A 21733-nucleotide genomic window follows, 5' to 3' on the forward strand; every position below is an offset into this window, starting at 1 on the left:
TTGTCTGCCTACTTCTTTTTGACTCTTATAAATTGCTGCCAGTGTGACATATGCAAACCCACATGTTCACCATTGTTTTATTCATTGTATTCTGTGATACAGCACTTGAACTACGCTTAGATTTCAGGTGAGTCTTGTTTAAAAGCTAAATGTTTATGAAACTGCAGAAGTTGCCTGTAGCTGCAATCACCTGAATATGTTTGGTGGTCTCTGCTGTCAAATACAAAAAGGTGTTTTGCCTTTAAAAATTGGGAAAGGAAAATGTGGCATTGCCTATCATCCTTTGCAAGATATAGTCTGCAAAAAAATGACTTGTGCTCTTTTTACATTATGGGGGTTATGTTTATGTCTGATAGGAAGGGTGGTTAAGTAATAGACATTTTATTGGTATGTGTATTTAGTTACTTTGTTTCTTTGTAGCCTTTAAAGAAAGGCGAGAAAGAAAAGAAGAAAAGTAATTTGGAGCTTTTCAAAGAAGAACTCAAACAGTAAGTGGTGTGTGTGTGTGTGTGTGTGTGTGTGTGTGTGTGTGTATATATATATGTACTGAAATTTTCTTGCACATTATCTTCTAGCCTGGAATGGAATTTTACCCTGAGACACAGGCATGCACTGGTCTTAGCTTTGTTCTCTGAAAACATGTTCCCAGTAATGTAATATATAATATGGTCTGTTTTATAAATTGTCAATTAGGCCAGAATAGAGGCAGTAGGTCATGAATTAGGTTTTCCCAAAATTGACTTAAAACCCAAATCCAGTAAAACTAAAACTTCTCCCTTGCAGCAAACTGATTTTCCTGTCTAGGGGACAGTAAAAGCAGTTCTACTTGCCTAATTCTCTGCTCCCCTGGCAGGCTCTCTCATGCTTTAGTGGTGGACTATCCCTCTGTGTCCTCACATCCAGTGCAGGGCTTATGTACCCTGCATTGGCCTTGATGACATTGAAAGGATATTAGATTGCATGGGAGGAGAGTCTGCTGGAATTGGTCTAGCAATGTGGAAGAGTCTGCAGGAATGGAGGTTCCAATAAGTAAAAACTTCTTTCCCAAATCCCCCAGAGCTTAAAGTGGAAGTAAACTCCCCTGTCGTTTTCAGCCAAGGAAGCTGCCATCTTTGCCTCTGTTTAATCTTCAACTGCTATGGTGACACCAGACATTGGATCATTTGATAGTTTGGCTGAGAGCACAGCCAATGTGCAGTTAGCATTCCTGGCATGCCTCTTTTTTTTTTTTTTTTTTAACTGTTTAAATCGATGGGTTTACTTCCACTTTAAAGGGGTTGTAAAGGTTTGTGTTTTTTCACTATGCATTAAATTGAAAAAACACCTGCCAGTCACTGGCTCCTTAGCCACCACCACCTTTGCAGTGAGGACACAGCCCCACTGCAAAGGCAGAGTTTGTAGAAGTGTTGCATAGAAAGACATATTCCCAGATACACACATCACAAATTTTTGTGTCAGATATGTTTTTCTACAACAAATTTGTACTTTAACCACTTACAGACCGGACCATTTTTCTGGTCAAAGACCAGACCACTTTTTGCGATTCGGCACTGCGTCGCTTTAACTGACAATTGCGCGGTCGTGCGACGTGGCTCCCAAACAAAATTGACGTCCTTTTTTTCCCACAAATAGAGCTTTTTTTTTGGTGGTATTTGATCACCCCTGCGGTTTTCTATTTTTTGCACTATAAACAAAAATAGAGCGACAATTTTGAAAAAAACACATTATTTTTTACTTTTTGTTATAATAAATATCCCCCAAAAATATATAAAAAAACATTTTTTTCCCTCAGTTTAGGCCGATACGTATTCTTCTACATATTTTTGGTAAAAAAAATCGCAATAAGCAATTATTGATTGGTTTGCGCAAAAGTTATAGCGTTTACAAAATAGGGATAGTTTTATAGCATTTTTTTTATTAATAATTTTTTTTTTTTTTACTAGTAATGGCGGCGATCAGCAATTTTTATTGTGACTGCGACATTTGTGGGGGACCCATCGGACATTTTTGACACGTTTTTGGGACCATTGTCATTTATACAGTAATCACTGCTATATAAATGCAGTGATTCCTGTGTAAATGACACTGGCAGTGAATGGGGTTAAGTGTTCCTAGGGGTGTGTTACTAACTGTGGGGGGGTTGGGCATTCATTTAGTGAACACTGATCTCTGCTCCAATCACATGGAGCAGAGATCAGCGTCACTAGTTGCTAGGCAGAATGGAGAAATGTTGTTTACACAGCATTTCCTCCATTCGGCCGCTCTGTGAGACGATCGCGGGGATGCCCGCGGCGATCGAGTCCGCGGGTCCCGCGACCGGACTCACGGGGGTCCCGACCAGCGCGGGAGCGTGCCGCCGGCGGCGCGCTCCCGATGACGGAGCGGCATTGAATATTGGACTTACCTGTACACCAATATGCCTGCCCGTGCCATTCTGTCGACGTACATCGTCGTGCGCTGGTCGGGAAGTGGTTAAGAACTGTAATTCCAGGAAAAAAAGATTTTGTGCTGTGGAACAGAAACCTGAAGTTTCCAACCGTAATAGCATAAGGTCTGAAGGACACATTTTATTCTCGTTTTCCTTATAATATAAAATCCTTTGCAGGATTCAAGAAGAGAGAGATGAACGACATAAAACAAAAGGCAGAACAAGCAGATTTGAACCTCCGCAAGTAGATGCTGATGGACAGCGAAGGCCAGGTAAGAAAAGCTGTTTTTTTTATTTTTTTTTTATTTTTATTTTTTTTTCCCTGGTTTTATTGGTATTGCACTTATGCAGCTACTATTTTGATGGTGGTGATCTGTAAATTGTCTTTGATTTACAAATTACTTTGTTTAACTGCTTCTGTTATGAAAGCCGTACATTTTCAATTAATCCTTGGCTAGTTCTGTCTGCTTTGATATTTGTTTACTGATGTGACTGTACAATACAGTATCTATTTTAAAAGCACTGTGTAAATTGATGGTGCTATAAGTTCCAGTATTAGTAGTAATAATATTTTCTATCTCTTTTTATTAGCGGATCAACAGTCAAGAAGAAACCGATCCTCTGGTGGTATTCTATTTCATATATCTAAAATTTTGCTTTTTTTTAAACTTTTTTTTATTATTATTATTATTATTATTTTTTTATTTTTTTTATTATAATTTTTTTTAAAATTTTCGTTTAATGGTAACTTTTTTTGTTTTTCTTTGCATGAAGCTCTTGATGACTATGCTCCTGGGTCACATGATGTGGGTGATCCAAGTACAACTAATCTTTATCTTGGGAACATCAACCCTCAGGTACCTAACCTGTAATTCTCTTATACCCATAACATGTAAACGGCTTGTGGTGTCTGCAAATGCTAGTTAGTCATCAATTCTGTGTCACTGGAGAGTCTCTGGATTTTAGGCTCAGGCAGTATCTAGGATCTTAAATTATAAAACTATAGTCAATGCTTAACCACTTGCTTACTGGGCACTTAAACCCCCCTCAGTCCCAGACCAATTTTCAGCTTTCAGCGCTGATGCACTTTGAATGACAATTGCGCGGGCATACAACACTGTACCCAAATGAAATTTTTATCATTTTTTTCCCACAAATAGAGCTTTCTTTTGGTGGTATTTAGTTACAGCTCGGAGTTTTATTTTTTTGCTAAACAAACAAAAAAAGATGCAAAAAAATAAAAATAAATAAATCATGTTTTAATAGTTTGTTATAAAATTTTGCAAACGGGTCATTTTTCTCCTTCATTGAAGTGCGCTGATTAGGCGGCACTGATGGGCTGCATTGGTGGGCACTGATGGGCTGCATTGGTGGGCACTGATGGGCTGCATTGGTGGGCACTGATGGGCTGCATTGGTGGGCACTGATGGGCTGCATTGGTGGGCACTGATGGGCTGCATTGGTGGGCACTGATGGGCTGCATTGGTGGGCACTGATGGGCTGCATTGGTGGGCACTGATGGGCTGCATTGGTGGGCACTGATGGGCTGCATTGGTGGGCACTGATGGGCTGCACTGGTGGGCACTGATGGGCTGCACTGGTGGGCACTGATGGGCTGCACTGGTGGGCACTGATGGGCTGCATTGGTGGGCACTGATAGGCATAGTTAAGGCGGCACTAATAGGCACAGATAAGGTGGCACTGATGGGCAAAGATGGGCACAGATAAGATGGCATGGATGGGTGGCACGGATGGGCACTGATAGGTACCACTGATAGATGGGACTGATGGGCACTGATAGGTGGCACTGATAGGTGGCTCTGATAGGTGGCACTGCTGGGCACTGCTGGGCACTGATGGGCGGCACTGGGTCGCAGCACCTTTGAGGCAGATTGTGGGCACTGTTGGTGGCACTGCTGGATGGCATTGTGGGTGGCACTGTAGGTGGCACTGTGGGCACTATGGGCACTGATGGGGGGCACTTACTTTTATTCAGGATGGCACGGCGGTGGGCAGGTGGGCACTGGCAGGGGGCAGGTGGTCAGCTGTATTGCTGGCCGTGATCGGGACTGATGTCCCTATCACGGCCGCCGGTGATCCGCTTTTTTTTTTCTCTCCCCGCGCTGTCAGCGCGAGGAGGAATAATAGGCGATTACCGGCTCCGTTCTATCACATGATCAGCTGTCATTGGCTGACCGCTGATCACGTGATAAGGGGTCGGGATCGACCCCTTGCACGGATCGGTGATCAGGCGAGTCTCACGGACTCGCCGATCACAGAGCGCGCCGCGCGCGCCCCTCAGGGGGCGCGCAGGCCGCTCGTATCCGGGACGACGTCAATAGACGTAGTCCCGGAAATGTAGGTCCGCTCTGATGCCGTCATTTGGCAATAGCGCGGATCTGTAGTGGTTAAACTCCAAATCCGTGTGTAATATAGGCTGATATACAAACGCCAAATACAGAATAAGAATTTATAAATTGCAGCACTTATAGATAAAATATCACATGAGCAAGCGTAAATATGTAAATTCCACCAAAAGTAATTTGTGTAGTAAGTCCATTTTAATAATATATTGTGAATATGCTAAATATTTGTTTCATACACATATGTGACTTCCTCCACCATAGTTCCAAAATGTGCACCAAAATCTGTGCAATTCCTTCCATAGACTAGAGACTGTACACCCATCACACAGCCATGCTGCCAGAGGGAGGCGCACCAGTATGAGCTTAATTCATTATCCCTGATCTGGTCCACTTTCACTTTCAGCAGGTCCCTGTGTAATAGAAATCCTCTCACTCCACTGGGGGGAATCTCTGCACTATGTACTCATAAGACACAGGCAGCCACAAGATATGAAGGCATCATAGTGAAGTATTTATTGGTAAAATCTTATGGTACAGAGGGGTTGATTTACTTGATTTACTAAACTGTAGAGTGCAAAGTCTGGTGCAGCTCTGCGTAGAAACCAGCTTTCAGGTTTTATTGACAAAGCTTAATTAAACAAACTGTTAGAAGCTGGCTACCATGCACAGCCGCACCAGATTTTGCACTCTCCAGTTTTAGTAAATCAACCCCAATGTGCCAAAACATTAGACATCCACATCCTCATATTGCTGTGGTGGCATGACGTCACGCTCTGTGCACTGCACAAAACATTTTTTGTAATCGTCCTTGGGGGACCTCTATGCTCCTCTTTTGCATTTTGAGGCCCCCGAGGAAACACGATTGTGTGAAACATTTTGGGGGCGGAGCATAGCGCATGATGTCACCACGCCTATTGGGTTAGAGGCGGCGATTGATGCAAGTGTGTATTAGAGGCATTTTATGCCACTTTCATGAGGATGTGGATGTCTTCTACTAGTGTGTAAGCACACTGTACCATGATGTTTTACCAATAAATACTACACTATGATGCCTTTATATCTTGTGACTGTGTCTTATGAGTACATAGTGCAGTGATTGCCCCCAGTGGAGTGAAGAGGATTTCAGTTATATGGGACCTGTTGTGTGTGAATGTGGACCAGACCAGGCATATTGAATTAAGCTCATTCTGCTGCTCCTCCCTCTGGCAGCATGGCTTTGTGATGGGAGGAATCTCGCAGATTTTGGTGGAGGAAGTCACTTATATGGATGGGACCACTTTTTATCATATTCACAATTGATTATTCAAGTGGACTTAATACACAAATGACTTTTGGTGGAATTTGTTTTGTTTGGTCACATAGTATCTAGAGTCTTGACTTCTGTCCATGGAGGCACGGAGCTACCCATCCATGTGCTGAGCTTTATCTGTAATGTCAGAATCTTAGTGGCAAGTAGAAGCTCTAACATTTGATAAATAAATGGCAGGGATTTGACCAGTCCAGGGAGGTGGCGGAGCTTAGTGCTGACTAACAGGCATAGCCTGGGATCCAGATTTTTCTGCAGGGTCTCAGGAATTTGAAGTCTAAAGTTGGCTTTACTTTACAGATTCATTCACATTAAACAGCACTGATGGTGAACATCCTACTATGGCTATTGTGTTTTGCTGGCCATCATCGCCGGCTGCCAGAATACCCAAACAGTGCATTCATCTGTTTGGATGCAGAAACTGTATACTGAATGGTTTCTGCCTAGCTCCTTTGATTTTTTTGCAGTCCAAGGTTGTTGGGTGAAATGGCCACTCATTGAACGAATTTTAGCAGGTTTATTTTAGCGATACAGAAATTTGCTGTGTGTGCAGCCGGATTAATGCAGGTTCTTGAATACACGATTATGTATTTGTATTTAAGCCATGTAATTACTTTTAACTGTGACTTGTTCACTTAAAAGGGTATTAAAATTCTAAATTATTTAAAGTGTTTCTATTTTTAATGTTTAGGGAATGTTCGTGACTCCTGGGCTTTATGCTTTCTGTTTAATTATGTTGAGCTGTGATTTATCAAAGTCAGACAGATGTTTTTTCCCAACTACGGAAATTGAAGAGAAATCTGCCCACCTCCTACCTGTAGTGCTGGTACCTACTGTTACATTTGCTATTTTTCTTGAATACAGCAGCACAATCTATTCCTTATTTCAGTAAGAAGGCAAAAGACCCATCTCTGTCAAACAGGTTTTCAAAAAAAAAATTAAAAAAATTGGGTAATCTATGGTTGTACATATTCAGCACTTCTAAACTAGGAGGGTCTCTTTATTGCCCCAAGGGTGCTCTAAAGGTATTGATCCTTGCCATAAAGCATTGCATTGGGCCCCATCTACTGCCTGTAAAAGAGATCCAATGGCTCAATCACTGCTCAAATCACTTTTACGGTGTAGGGAATCGCTGGCTGTAAACAATACTGGGACCGTGGTTGTAGCCTCAACCATGAGAGCTAAAAAAAAAAAAAAAATTCTCAGTCTTCATTATGACAATTACTAAAGAATCAAAGATGTATGTTTTAATTTTTTGATTTTTAAAATGTTTCTTAAATTTTTTTAGATGAACGAAGAGATGTTGTGTCATGAATTTGGAAAGTTTGGGCCATTGGCTAGTGTTAAAATCATGTGGCCACGGACAGATGAGGAGAGAGCACGGGAGAGGAACTGTGGCTTTGTTGCCTTTATGAATAGGCGTGATGCAGAGAGAGCATTGAAAAACTTGAATGGTAAGATTACTTTTTTCTGAAGAGGATTTTTCCACTGTTTTCTTTAACAGACTTCAGATGTGGACATGGTTTACATCTTCTGGAGTTGTGGGGTACAGTGCCTGGGCATGGAGAATGTCTCTCCTTGAAGCATGCCCTGAGCTACAGACTAAGACAGACCTGACCTCTGTCGGTAAGCTCCACAAATAGTTGCTTTACAGAAATTAGTCCGTGACAGAATTTGTCACAGTGATATGATTTGGTGATAGTTGCACATTTATTGCTATTACAGCCTATCGTTGCTCTTACAATATGGTGAGTCAAACTCCAGGCAGAATAAAAACACAAACATAAATACAACCTGTGTAAATGCCTTGTGTGTGTGTGTATATATATCCTAACATGTGCTATAATCTCCTATATGGCATCACTTGGACTGGAAGAGAAAGGAACAGCACTAGGCACCAGTAAGGCTTTGCAGCTTGCACGTGTGTTAGCCGTAAACAGAAAGATCTCCCCGGCCTGCTGTTATGTCTTTATTGTTCACTTGGCAGGCTAAGTGTATCATTTATCCTGTGCTATAGCGGAGGTCAAGGACCTATTATTGTTTTCCTGGTGGGAGTAGCTGTACCAAATTACCACACATTTGGTACATAGCTGTCACACACATGCTGCTTGTGTAGACTTCAGCTATAAAGCTGAACTTGGGACACTGAACTTTTAAATATATTCAAGCATATACAAATCTTTAAATCACACTAATATATATTTCTTATTCATACATCACTGGACACAGAGCCTTTGATAATTAGGTAGTGGGTTATATAGTCATCAGGTGATTGATTGGACACTGGCAACCCTAATTACAAGATGAGTTCCTCCCTTATATAACCCCTCCCACATGGAGAGTACCTCAGTTTTTTTTTTCTGTGGCAGGGATAAGGTAAGTGAAGGCAAGCCTAAGTATAGACCTTATGGATTATCTTCTTTTTTTGAGTACTTTGCATGTCTTACCTGGTTTCCACCACTAGAGAAGGGAGTAAGAGACAAACCTGGTGTATACTTACATGCCATCCAGGATATACGCTCAGTGATGCTGGACTGAGAAGCCGCTCACCTCCTCTGCTGCAGGCTCTGCCACATAAGATGAAAGTGGATTCCATGCAGTTTGGGGGTCCTGCAAAGTCCTCAGGTGCTCTCCTTTCTCCCCCCTCGGTGCTTAACCATCTCCCCACCGAGGAGGTCTGGATTTATGCAGACCTTCCTAAGGCCTTGTGTTTTGCGGTTGATGCCATTATGGATTCTGTTTAGCAAGCATTCCACCTTACTCTCCTGCTGGTACACATGTGCAGGTCCCTTTGGCTTAAATGTTGGGCAGTTGAGGCTTCATGCAAATGATATTTGACTGGGTTCATTTTTTTTATGGGGAATGCCTGTTTGGGGATGATCTGGACAAATCTATCCTTAAGACTACCGGGAGCAATACCACATTGTTACTGGTTAAGAAGAAGAAGCGTCCCTCGTTTAGACATTCTTTCCCCAGCCCACGGAGCATCGACCTCCAGGCAGTAGCGACGGCCTCCCCAGTCCAATACTGGGGGTAAGGTCCAAGGCCAAGCCCAAGGGCAAAAATAGTGTAGGGGGTCCAAGATCTGGTAAGCAGAACCCCAAAGCCTCTCTATGAAGAGGCGCACCTGCTTGGCCGAGTGGGGGCAAGGCTGCTGCAGTTTGCAGGCACCTGGCAGTAAGACATTCAGGACAAATGGGTAACCTCCATGGTGTCTCTGGGTTACAAGTTGGAGTTCCGGTAGCTTCTGCCATCTCGTTTCCTAAGGTCAGGAGTCTCCAAGGATCCAGAAAATAGGAGGCCCTTGTTTCTAGCCTTAGAACGTCTGTTATCCCAAGGGGTAATTATGGAATTAGCCTTAGAAGAGCAAGGCTCGGGGTTCTACTCAAACCTCTTTGATTCCAAAACCGAACGGGGATGTCAGACCTAGTCTAGATCTAAAAGGCCTGAATCAGTTCCTAAACATTTGCTCTTTCCGCATGGAGTCAATCCGCTCAGTGGTTTCCACCCTTCAGGGAGGAGAATTCTTGGTATCAATAGACGTCAAAGATGCATATTTACATGTGCCAATATTTCCTACGCACTCTAAGGTTTGTGCTGCATTGGCACCACTTCCAATTTGTGGCCCTACCTTTTTGATCTTGCTACCGCACCTTGAGTGTTAACAAAAATTCTAGCCCCGCCCTTGGCAAAACTAAGGGTTCAGGTCATAACAGTGACAGATGCTGGACAATTTGCTATTCAGAACAGTCCATAGCACGATTAGTCCGCAATCTGCTCAGCACAGTGGAGTACTTGGAGTACCTAGGCTGGGTCCTCAATCAAGAAAAATCCTCCTTACAGCCCCTAAAAAAGGCTGGAGTATTTGGGTATAGTCATAGACGCAATCCAAAACAGTATTTTTACCCGGGTCAAAAGCCAAAGCCATAAAGGATTTGGTCCGGGTAGTCATAGCAAGAAAAAATCCTTCCATTCGACTATGCAAGAGACTATTGGGGGAAAATGGTGGCCTCATTCGAGTCTGTTCCTTACACCCAGTTTCGCTCTAGGCCCTTACAGAGCAGCATTCTCTCAGCCTGGAACAAGAGTTCAAGCCTTGCATCTTCCAATGTGCCTATCACCATGGGTATGCCAGAGCCTCAATTGGTGGTTGCTGACCAAAAATCTACTGAAAGCAAAATCCTTTGTCCCAGTTACTTGGAAAATCGTAACCACGGATGCCAGCCTAATAGGCTAGGGAGCGGTTCTGTAAGAAGCTTCCATTCAACATTCTGAAGATTTGGACAATTTGTCTAGCCCTCAGGGTATGAACTTAAAGGTTGCCCTGTCCGGTTACAGGCCGACAATGCTACGGCAGTGGCCTATATCAATCAGCAGCTGTGTCCAGGAGAATGGTCTCTACACCCCAACATTTTTCAAGCCATATGTCAGAATTGGGGTACCCCGGATGTGGACCTGTTGGCTTCCAAGTTCAACAGAAAACTGGACAGCTTTGTGTCAAGAGCAAAAGATCCCCTAGCACAAAGGATCAGATGCCTTAGCGATTCCATTGGATCAGTGCTCTCGTATCTATGTGTTCCCTCCAGTTCCACTTCTCCTGCGATTCCTTTGGAGGGTCAAAAGGAAAGGGAAGCCGGTAATTCTGGTGGCTCTGGCTTGGGTCAGCTTGGAACCTTGGGTTCTTCCGCTACGCCAAGATCTACTCTCACAGGGTCCAATATTCCATCCTGCCTTACGAAGTCTGAATTTGACGGTTTGGCTGTTAAGACCCACATTCTGAAGAGCCGTTGACTTTCGGGGCCAGTCCTATCCACTCTGGTAAATGCTAGGAAGCCGGCCTCCAGGCTCATCTACTACAGAATCTGCAAAGTATGTTTCCTGGTGTGAATCCAGGGGGTGTCATCCTAGAAAGTATGCCATTAGCAGGATTCTTGATTTTCTACAATTAGGCATAGAAATTAAGCTGGCCTCTGGCACTATCAAGGGCGAGATCTCTGCCTTTTCAGTATTCTTTCAAAGGCCGCTTGCCTCTCATCCGATCTGATCCGGGCCTTTGTTCAGGGGGCACTGTGCTTGAATCTGCCAGTTAAGCCTTCCGTGTGCCCATCGGATTTAAATTTGGTCTTGTCTGTTTTACAGGAACAACCTTTTTAACCCTTGCACCATGCTTCTTTAGTTCTTTTGACAAATAGTTTTTTCTGGTAGCAATATCCCCAGCTAGGAGGGTATAAGAATTAGCAGCTCTCTTGTAAAGAGCCATATTTTGTTCACAAAGACAGGGTGGTGTTGTGTCCTTACCTGACTTTTTATCCTCAAGTGGTTTCAGGATTCCATCTCTATTAAGATGTGATCCTACCGTGCTTTTTTCCATATCCGCAGTCCGCGAGGACTCTCTCTAGATGTTGTAAAAGCAGTCAAAAATCTATCTGCAGGCAACGGCTCAGATACAAAAGACTGGTTGTCTATTTATTTATTCTGCCAGAAGGCACCAAAAAGGGCCAGGCAGCATCAAAATCCACTATCTCTAGATGGATTTGACAGGTTATTGTTCAGGCTTATGATATAAAGAAGAAAGTTCCTCCTTTCCAGGTTAAAGCGCACTCTACTAGGGCAGATAGTGCTTCATGGGCAGTGCATCACCAGGCCTCCATGGCTCAGATCTGCAAGGCTGCAACTTGGTCTGTACTATCTAACCCACTAAGTAATTATCAAAGGCTCTGTGTCCCGTGATGTATTCCCAAAATTTTACAGGTAAGCTGTTTAAAAAAAAAAATATATATATATATATATATATATATATATATATATATATATATATATATATATATATATATATATAATATATATTTTGTGTATGTATTGCATTCCCATGCTTATAGTGTATAAAATAAATATGTCAATGGAATAAAGTGCTAATTGCATACTTGCACATTATGAAACAACTTAGAATGAATCCCTCTGGCGATTCCCTCTCACCGCTGACATGCATCTGTGATATCACCGGCTCCATGCAGTGTGAATATTTCCTGCAAGTTTAGGATATATTTACTGTACCTACAGGTAAGCCTTATTATAGTAGGCTTACCTGTAGGTACAGGTTTTAAAAAGGGGGTTTACTACCACAGTTTTTTGTTTTTTTTTGTCTTTTGCAAGCTGCAAAAATAAAAAACACAGCGTTAATTTTTTCATTGCTGTAATTATATCTGGCAGTTACAGTATTAAATACACTGCCCTCTTTATGCTGCAATGGCATCTTAACTAGAGAGGTTTTATTAAACCTGCATGTGGTCTACATAATTTTGCTGTTATGGTAATTGCATGATGATGAGATGATGAGACCACGTTGATTGGCTCCAGATCAAAAGTAAAGAACCTAAAGTTGTCACAGTGGGCCCGAAGAACCTGTGCATTATAAGTTCTGAGCTTGGACAGCATTATCTTCCTCATGAGGACCCATGTCTGTGATAGAGGCAGTAGGCAAGCTTGCAGACCCCTTGAGCAATATTCTATCTTGGTACCTTTTGCCATACTGTTCTGTTAATGTATTTTTATTAATCGGGGGGGGTAGTGGAGGAGGGAGGTTATGGAATGCTAGTTAACTACTTATAATTTCGCTATTCTGATTTCAGGAAAAATGGTTATGTCTTTTGAAATGAAGCTGGGTTGGGGAAAAGCTGTGCCTATCCCTCCACACCCTATATATATTCCCCCATCTATGATGGAGCACACTCTACCACCTCCACCATCTGGTCTGCCTTTTAACGCCCAGCCGAGAGAGCGCCTCAAGAACCCCAATTCTCCCATGTTACCACCACCCAAAAATAAGGAGGAGTTTGAGAAGGTAATTAATGAAATATAACAATGTTTTTTCCTCATAGCCAGTGGTGCTGGATACATTCTACATACAGATAAAGGATTTTCTCTGCCCCCATATATATATATTTATACACACACTTCTAAACATTACTACATGGTTCGCATAATCCATAAAGGTTAGTTTTGATGTTCATTCCAGGATTAGTAATATAAAAATAAAGGTGTGACATTTATTGCATTGGACAAGTCATGTGATTTAGTTATTTAGCCGACTGGGTTACAGGTATGTGATTCTAGGAAGTTCATGGTTTGCGTATAGAACTTGTATATACAGGGCTTGGTTAAACTTGAGTTCTAACTTTTTGTTGGTTTAATTTTCTGAATAAATTCCATATCTAAAACTTTGTCTTTGAAAAAAATATAACAATATGCAAAATCCATCCTTGGTTGTTTTGGTACACTTTTTGTTTGCACAAGTCTATCTTTCTAATGAGAGCAGAATATTGCTTTAGACAAAGGAGCTGTTAAAAATACATTTTATACGGATGTTGGGCTTAGAAGGAAGCCAGTTGTAACATTCTTTCGGGCGTTTAGACCTCATGCACACTGGGGTTTTCATAAATGCTTTTCCCCTGGCAGGAGAAAGCACCTTTAATAATGCACCCAAGCATGTTTTTGCAAATGCATTTCAGCACATCAAGGCGTTTCATTGTCTGGCTAGTCGTTTTTCTTTTCTTTTTTTTTATTGCCGTCTGTCTCTGCTAAATAGATTCACCCTCTCTATTTGTCCTTAACCACTTTCAGACCGGACCATTTTGCTGGCTTAAGACCAGACCACTTTTTGCGGTTCAGCACTGCGTCGCTTTAACTGACAATTGCGCGGTCGTGTGACGTGGCTCCCAAACAAAATTGACTTCTTTCTTTTGGTGGTATTTGATCACCCCTCCGGTTTTTATTTTTTGCGCTATAAACAAAAATAGAGCGAAAATTTTGAAAAAAAGCATTTTCTTTTTGTTATAAAAAATATCCCCCAAATATATAAAAAAAAACATTTCTTTTCCCTCAGTTTAGGCAGATACGTATTCTTCTACATATTTATGGTAAAAAAAATTGCAATAAGCGATTGATTGGTTTGCGCAAAATTTATAGCGTTTACAAAATAGCGGATAGTTTTATGGCATTTTGATACATTTTTTTTGTTTACTAGTAATGACGGAGGTCAGCGATTTTTTTTTTTTTTTTTTTTTTTTTTTTTTTTGTGACTGCGACATTATCGGACATTTTTGGGACCATTGTAATTTTATACAGCAATCACTGCTATACAAATGCAGTGATTCCTGTATAAATGGCAGTGTAGGGGTTAAGTTTTCCTAGGGGCGTGTTGCTAACTGTTGGGGGCTGGGCTTTCTTTTAGTGAACACTCTTTTAGAGATCAGCGTCACTTGTTGCTAGACAGAACAGGGAGATGCCGTTTACAATGGCATCTCCTAGTTCAGCCGCCACACGAGACAATAGCGGGTATGCCCGCGGCGATCGAGTCCGCGGGACCCGCGACTGGACTCACGGGGGTCCCGACTGGCACGCGCTTGCGATGGCAGGGCGGCAAATTTAAAGGGCCATACAGGTATGCCCATTTGCCTGCCCGTGCCATTCTGCCGACGTACATCGGCGTGCGCCGGTTGGGAAGTGGTTAAAAAGTGATGGGAAATCTGAAATTTTACAGGTATCACCAAAACAAGAAGGTGTTCTAATGCCAACTGTCTGAGGGGCATACCCCTCACTTTGTAGAGATTTTCTCTCGCTTAATTTTGCCCCTCTGGAAGAAGTGACTAGAAATCTCTCCAGCCTGAAAAAAAGCAGCAAAAATTTAACGGATTGGGGTTTTGGGATAGGTTCACACTGTTACAGGTTTGTGCCCTGTGTTTACGTGGGGCATGGCAGCCCATTCATTTGAATATGCTGCACCTGCGTTTTCCTGCAGAAAATGCAGCTTTTGCACCATACAATTTCCCTGCAGTACCCACAAACGGGCTGTGGGTTTAAATGCATGGGGGTGCCATTAAGAATGAATAACAGTGTGTTTTGGCTGCGGGTGGTTGTGGGTGCAGGAACAGCTGTGATACCCCCAACCATGTGAACCTAGCCTTAAAGTGGATGTAAACTCTCACATATACCCAGTTAAGTGAACAGCCCCAGATAATACACAGATGAAACACATCTCCTTACATAAGTTTTACATGCATATCTGCTGTCTTTATCTTTTATATACTGTTTAGAAAGTTCAGATTGTGTTAGATTTTCTCTTCCTGGTTACCACTGCAGTGAAGACTGGGCAAACAGCCAAGACAGCTGATTGGAGGAAAGGCACACACACACCTTTTCCCCAGTGGTAGAGACTTTCAGAGCTGGTCGTTGAATCGTTCACTAATCTATTTATAACGTGCTCCGCAACAGAAAACGCTGGGTGCTTTTATCATATGTGACAGAGAACTTGTAAGGAGTTCTCAGGCTGATAACAGAACGGAGCAGGAGACAGCTATGGGACATAGTGCTTTGAAAAGAGATAACACACTACAGATATATGTGCCCAGCTAAAATTTCATGAATCCGGTTTACATCCACTTTAAGCTTTCCCCACGCTATCCATAACTAAAAAAAAAAAAAACTTTGGCTTTACATTTATTTTAAGGGAACGATAGCTTGCATTTGAGACACGTTTGAGATGTGTTTATTAAGGCTTCAAATGTATTTGTTTTGCGGACTAAAACTCCACAGAGTGCATGGGAAAAGCAACAACCAATGCAATTAATTTCATGTGGTCTAACATTTTCAAAGATGCATGTCAGGAGTAAAACACGGCTGATTGCATTAACCTTAAAGGCTTTTACCTCCTGTGTTTGCATCGGGAGAACAGTGCAATCCACAACCGTAAAATCATTCTGTATATGCAGTAAAGCATACTTGTTATACTCACTGTGGAAGGGGTTAATCCTCTGCATTGTGTAAAAAAAAAAAAAAAAAAAGGTTGTTTGAACTCATATGCACATATCCTCTGCTTCTTCCACCGTCTCCAAAAATAACTCATTTACAGAGCCAGGGGATGGGGATGCACATGCTCAGTTTTTTTCTTAGGGTGAATGTGATCAGCACAGGGCGAATTGCCACTGTCCAGACAGAGGGTCAGGGGAGAATGAAAACTCCTACAAGCTTTGCTAGTAACTGATAGAAGTCACAAGGCTGCTATATACTGCTGACGAGAGAGGGTATTTATCAGTTTTATATTTACTAAAATAATTGCATTTCCATGTATTGTGGGAGACCAGCTATAGTGAATGCAGGGCCCTGGGTTTAGTAACATAATGTATACAGTCTTTGGCCAGGCACCCTGAACATGGTATGTTATACCTACTTGTTCTGTCTAATTGACATCTCTCATTACATATAGCGATGTAGAGATGCTCTTACCACATCGTAACAGCAGAGCCCCCCCCCCCCCTCATTGTGACATGCAAAGTAGAGACCCCCTATATCTTCAATGTTGTGGGAAGCTGAATTTTACGCAATCATTTGGTTTGAGGGCCAAAGCTCCAAAATGCTTAACAACCAAAATACCTTGTGCCTGATCACATGTGACACCTGAAGCTTGGAAATGTGTATGAGGTGTTTTGGACCCCATAAACTTCAATAGATATGCCTGAAAAACACCATAAGTCAAGCATTTTGATTCTTGAGCAAACATCTGCTCCTAGTAACCCAGTAGCTATCTATTAGCTGAAAAAAAAAAAACACTTGAGTATGAATGTGCCTAATAAAAACACAAAACCTTTACATAAAAAAAAACACTCCGAATTGCCTGTGAACTCACTTGTAAATGCAGCCATTTATAGGAAAGACCATATGGGTGGAGTGACGCAGGTAACTCATTGCTGAGTGGCCACAGCTCTTTGCACAGATTTGGTATTCCAGCCACAGGTATCCAGCTGGTAGAACTTCTCATTATTCTAGAAACCTCTACATCCTGCATGACAGAGTACATAATACCTCTCCTATAGCTTGGCCCAATCAGGCAAGTTTTGTTTTGCACTGATCGGACTGAATTGCAAGAAAAGCGTATCATGGAATTGGGGGGGGGGGGGGGGGAGATTAAAATGTCATTTCAATTTAGACCCCCTCAGGGTCTGTTTTACAAATAACATTTACTTTTAAACTAGAGCCTGGCCTTTTTGTATTATATTAAACTATTTTTTCAAAGTGCCTCTATTTTAACAAAGCCCTGTATGTATATATTGTAATAGCCGTTGTTTCTGATATGTTATTGAAAGCGTAGTTCAGCCAGGGTATTGTTTGCTATGTTCAGAAATACAGGAGTGTACAGATAGTGGCCCCCCATAGCTGTATTTGCCTTTACAATTTCCAGTGTAGTACCTATTTTGATGTTTTAATGTGCAATATATATCAGGACATTTCAACTATCACCCACTCTGTGGGCACATTCATTGTATCTTGTTAGTTGTTTATGCTTTTCAAGAAGTGCCTGCATAAACATGTACTAGATGTCTAGTGTTTAATGATATGTATAATTTCTTTTGCTTGTTACTTGTTAACAATACTCACATATTCTATGTTTATTATCTGATGTGACTTCATATACAGACTCTGTCGCAAGCCATAGTCAAAGTGGTTATCCCAACAGAAAGGTACATTTTTTTTTCTTTATTATTACTCATGTGATTTTAGAAAATATCCCCTTCAGAAATACAAATGATTGGTTGATGGTCTTGAGGGAGGTGATTGGCGCTTCACTGAGCAACAGTTTTTTTTTTTTTTTTGTTTTGTTTTGTTTTTCCCTGTTCATTTAAATGCACAATACACGGTTAAGCTAGCATCTGACCTGTCAAAAATCTGTAGGATTATACATTTAGAAAAGTAATAGAAAAGACTGGAAGATTTCCTGTCTGAATGTTTTTCTAAAGCTGCTTTCAAGTTGAGCATGCAGATACAAATCAACCAGTGGAGTGTCTTCTGTGGATAGGGGAAGGTGCGAAAGAAGAGTGAACATTTTGTTGGCATCAGCTGATCAGCAGGGGATCAACAGCGATCATGTTAAGCCTAATGCATACAATGAGAATATCCAGAAAATTATTCACTTTTTTTTTCTTTGCAAGTCTCATATCAAAAACCAGCAGACTACTAAAGTTATGAAAATTCTTCAACAGAATACAACTTTGTATAAAAATGATGCAATGTATTCTTTTGTGTCAAAGCATGTGTGGCCTTGGTCACACGTTTTTGTTTGTTTTTTCTCGTACAAATACTATACCAATTACATGAAAATCATTTGTTCGGTTCTTGTACGAGAAATTTTTATGCTGGTCTCTTTCGGATATTTTCACATGAACTGTTGTGATCAGCTCTCAAAAAAGTTGTGTATGAATGATCAGATTATCAGACTATCGCTCCGAATGCGTTTTTTTTTTTTTTTCCCCCGTCTGATATCCTCATGTGTATGTGGGCCAGTAGGTTCTTTAATGTTCCCCATCTTCCTTACTCCTGACTGGCTGGATGTCTTGGGGTGTTCCTATAGACACAATATTCTTGACTGATAGTTAGATAAGGTCTTTGGATGCGCTGAGTTTTTTTTTTTTTTTTAAAGGGTCGCATGAAAAGAACATAAAGCAGCATTTATTACTTTTATTCCGCTTGAGGATTTTATATTACATCTATAATTGAGTGATTTGAATGTGAATAGCACTCATATTTCAGTTCTAGATTGATGCTGGCTCAACCACGCTCCAGCCTTTTAATATTATAAGTGAAGTTTCCAGGTCTTCCCAGCTTTAAGTGTGTTGCAGTGTCTGGCTGCCTTTTTTTTTCTTCTTTCAATTTATTTTAATTAAAGGAAAGGTGAAGTTATGCATTCAGCAAGAGCCTGACCACTGTTTTGGGGCACAGAGCTAGAAACTGAAGTATTAGTTTTGGCTTGGATTAACCCTTTAGTTGTCTTCTGGCTAGGGAGGGTGTCCGATAAACTCTTGCTCAGGAAAGCACAGTCTTACTTTCAAGACAAGAAAATACAACCCAAGAAGAATCAAATTTCAAATTCCCATTGACCTTTGACATTGGCCTTGGTGAGCAACACCACAGCTGAACAGTCTGCGGCAGCGGGGGACCAGGAAAACATCAAGGGATGGATTGGGAAAGTATTTTGACCAGACATTGGTACGATCGACTCCAATAAATGTGGTTGTGTTATAATTAAAGAACGTAACATGATTATAGGTCAAACTGTAGTTCCACAATTACTCTTCGAGTACTACACTATTTTACTCTAGGAGGTTTTTCACTTTACAAAGGTAGTTGCCCATTAATAGAGTAATTTCATCTCAGATATTACTGCAGTTTCAGGGTAGTATATACTGTTAATATACCAAAACATGGCTATTTTTGTTGTATTGGTGCTCCACTGGAAATTACCCAGATTTAATTGTGCACCAACACACCATAGGTCTTATGCTTTTTCATAGTTGGGATTATTTTTTTTATTATTTCTTTTTTCCTTAACTTAGTTTTATATGTAATATAATTGGCATTACTTGCCCTAATTTGGTTACGCTGTTTTATATATACAGTTGTGCTCCTAAGTTTACATACCCTGTCAGAATTTATGATTTCTTGGCCATTTTTCAGAGAATATGAATAACACAAAAACCTTTCACTCATGGTTAGTGTTTGGCTGAAGCCATTTATTAGTCAACTGTGTTTTACTCTTTTTAAATCATAATGACAACAGAAACTACCCAAAAGACCCTGATCAAAAGTTTACATACCCCGGTGATTTTGGCCTGATAACATGCACACAAGTTGACACAAAGGGGTTTGAATGGCTATTAAAGGTAACCATCCTCACCTATGATCTGTATACTTGTAATTTGTGTGCATATATAAAAGGTTAATAAGTCTCTGGACTCCTGACAGACCCTTGCATCTTTCATCCAGTGCTGCACTGACATTTCTGGATTCAAAAGACTTGTCAAAAAATCTGCGGGAAAGGGTAGTTGAACTGTATAAAACAGGAAAGGGATATAAAAAGGTATTCAAGGAATGCTAATCAGCAGTGTTCAAACTAATCAAGAAGTGAAAAATGAGGGGTTCTGTTGAAACCAAACCACGGTCAGGTAGACAAACTAAAATTTCAGCCATGATTTCCAGGAAAATTTGTTTGGTATGCAAAGAAAAACCCACAAATAACTTCAGAAGAAATACAGGACTCTGAAAACATGTGGTGTGGCTGTTTCAAGACACACAATAAGGAGGCACCCGAAGAAAGATGGGCTGCATGGTCGGGTCGGCAGCAGAAAGCAATTACTAAGCAAATGCCACAATGTATCCCACTTTCATTGCACCAAACAGCACAGATACAAGCCTTAAGCATTTTGGCACAAAGTAATTCGGAGTGGTGAGACCAAAATTTAGCTTTTTGGCCACAACAATAAACACTTCATTTGGTGAGGAGTCTCAAGGCCTATTAAGGTACACCATTCCTACTGTGTTATCAAAAAATTCTGGAGGAACATTTGCATTCATCAGCCAGGAAGGTGCACATGGGACGTACTTAAACATTCCAACATGACAATGATCCAAAACACAAGGCCAAGTTGACCTGTCATTGGCTAGAGCAGAAAAAAAATGAAGGTTCTGGAGTGGCCATCTTAGTCTCTTGACCTCAAAATCATTGAGCCACTCTGGGGAGATCTTAACCACTTGCCATCCAGGCCAGTTCTGCAAAGGCCCTAGAGAATACAATGGCAGTTGTTGCAACTTTTTATTTCGCACGGTATTTGCGTAGCAATTTTTGGGGAAATTTTTTTTTCATGCTTTACAATTTTTTTTTTTTTTAAATTTAGCCCAATTTTTTTGCATAATGTGAAAGATGAAGTTACTGCCGAGTAAATAGATACCTGACATGCCATGCTTCAAAATTGCACATGCTCGTGAAATGGCGTCAAACTTCGGTGCTTAATCTCCATAGGCGACGCTTTCCTTTTTTTTTTTTTTTTTTTCTGGTTGCATGTTTTGCGTTACAGAGGAGGTGTAGGGCTAGAATTATTGCTCTCGCTCAAATGTTCGCGGCGATAGCTCACGTGTGGTTTGAACACTGTTTTCATAAGCGGGCAGGACTTATGCATGCGTTCGCTTCTGCGTGCGAGCACATGGGGACAGGGGCGCTTTATATATATATATATATATATATATATATATATATATATATATAATTTTCTTTTGTTAGACACTTTTGATAAAAAAAAATATTTTTTTTTTACTTTTATTCCTTTTACAAGGAATGTAAATATCCTTTGTAATAGGAATGTGGCATGATCGGTCCTCTTTACAGTGAGATATGGAGTCAATAAGACCCCACATCTCGCCTCCTAGGCTGGGAAGCCTGAAATAAAAAAATTAAACGTTTCCGTGTCCGCTGATGAAGTCCCGCCCATAGGGACGTAATGGACGGAGATCACGTGACGTCACCCGCGGTCATTGTTCATTTTAACGATCGTATGAAGCTTCATTATTGTAAGTGGGTTTTTTATGTATATTCATCATTAAAACATTTTTCTATGGAGAGCACTATGGCCTGTCTTTCTATCCACATGGTCTGAGGAATTGTGAATACTGCTATATGCCGTTTGTTTGAATGCAGAGGCTGGGCGTGACATTTATAACATTGCGCCTGGCCTCTGAACGATCATAGAGACTCCTGGCGACAATCTGGTCCACCGGAAATCTCTATGGTAAACATGTGGGGCCAGCGGATCC

At 41.2% G+C, this 21733-nt stretch overlaps 1 protein-coding gene across 8 annotated transcripts in view; it reads left to right on the top strand.

Moving 5' to 3' along the window:
* U2SURP (U2 snRNP associated SURP domain containing) overlaps positions 1–21733 on the top strand; it is a 127920-nt gene that overhangs the window by 46545 nt on the left and 59642 nt on the right. For 6 of the 8 annotated variants that reach the window (XM_077488227.1, XM_077488231.1, XM_077488229.1 and 3 more), the window contains exons 5-11: positions 421–488; positions 2606–2700; positions 3020–3055; positions 3203–3285; positions 7389–7554; positions 12730–12941; positions 17570–17613. In XM_077488227.1, the coding sequence (XP_077344353.1) occupies positions 421–488; positions 2606–2700; positions 3020–3055; positions 3203–3285; positions 7389–7554; positions 12730–12941; positions 17570–17613 (704 nt within the window). The remainder of the gene's footprint in view (positions 1–420; positions 489–2605; positions 2701–3019; positions 3056–3202; positions 3286–7388; positions 7555–12729; positions 12942–17569; positions 17614–21733) is intronic. The other 2 variants (XM_077488228.1, XM_077488234.1) reach the window with 1 other exon arrangement.

The sequence above is a fragment of the Lithobates pipiens genome, unplaced genomic scaffold, assembly GCF_037356315.1.
Source record: "Lithobates pipiens isolate NorthernLeopardFrog02 unplaced genomic scaffold, aLitPip1_a1.2 Scaffold_18, whole genome shotgun sequence".
In the NCBI taxonomy this organism is placed as follows: domain Eukaryota; kingdom Metazoa; phylum Chordata; class Amphibia; order Anura; family Ranidae; genus Lithobates; species Lithobates pipiens.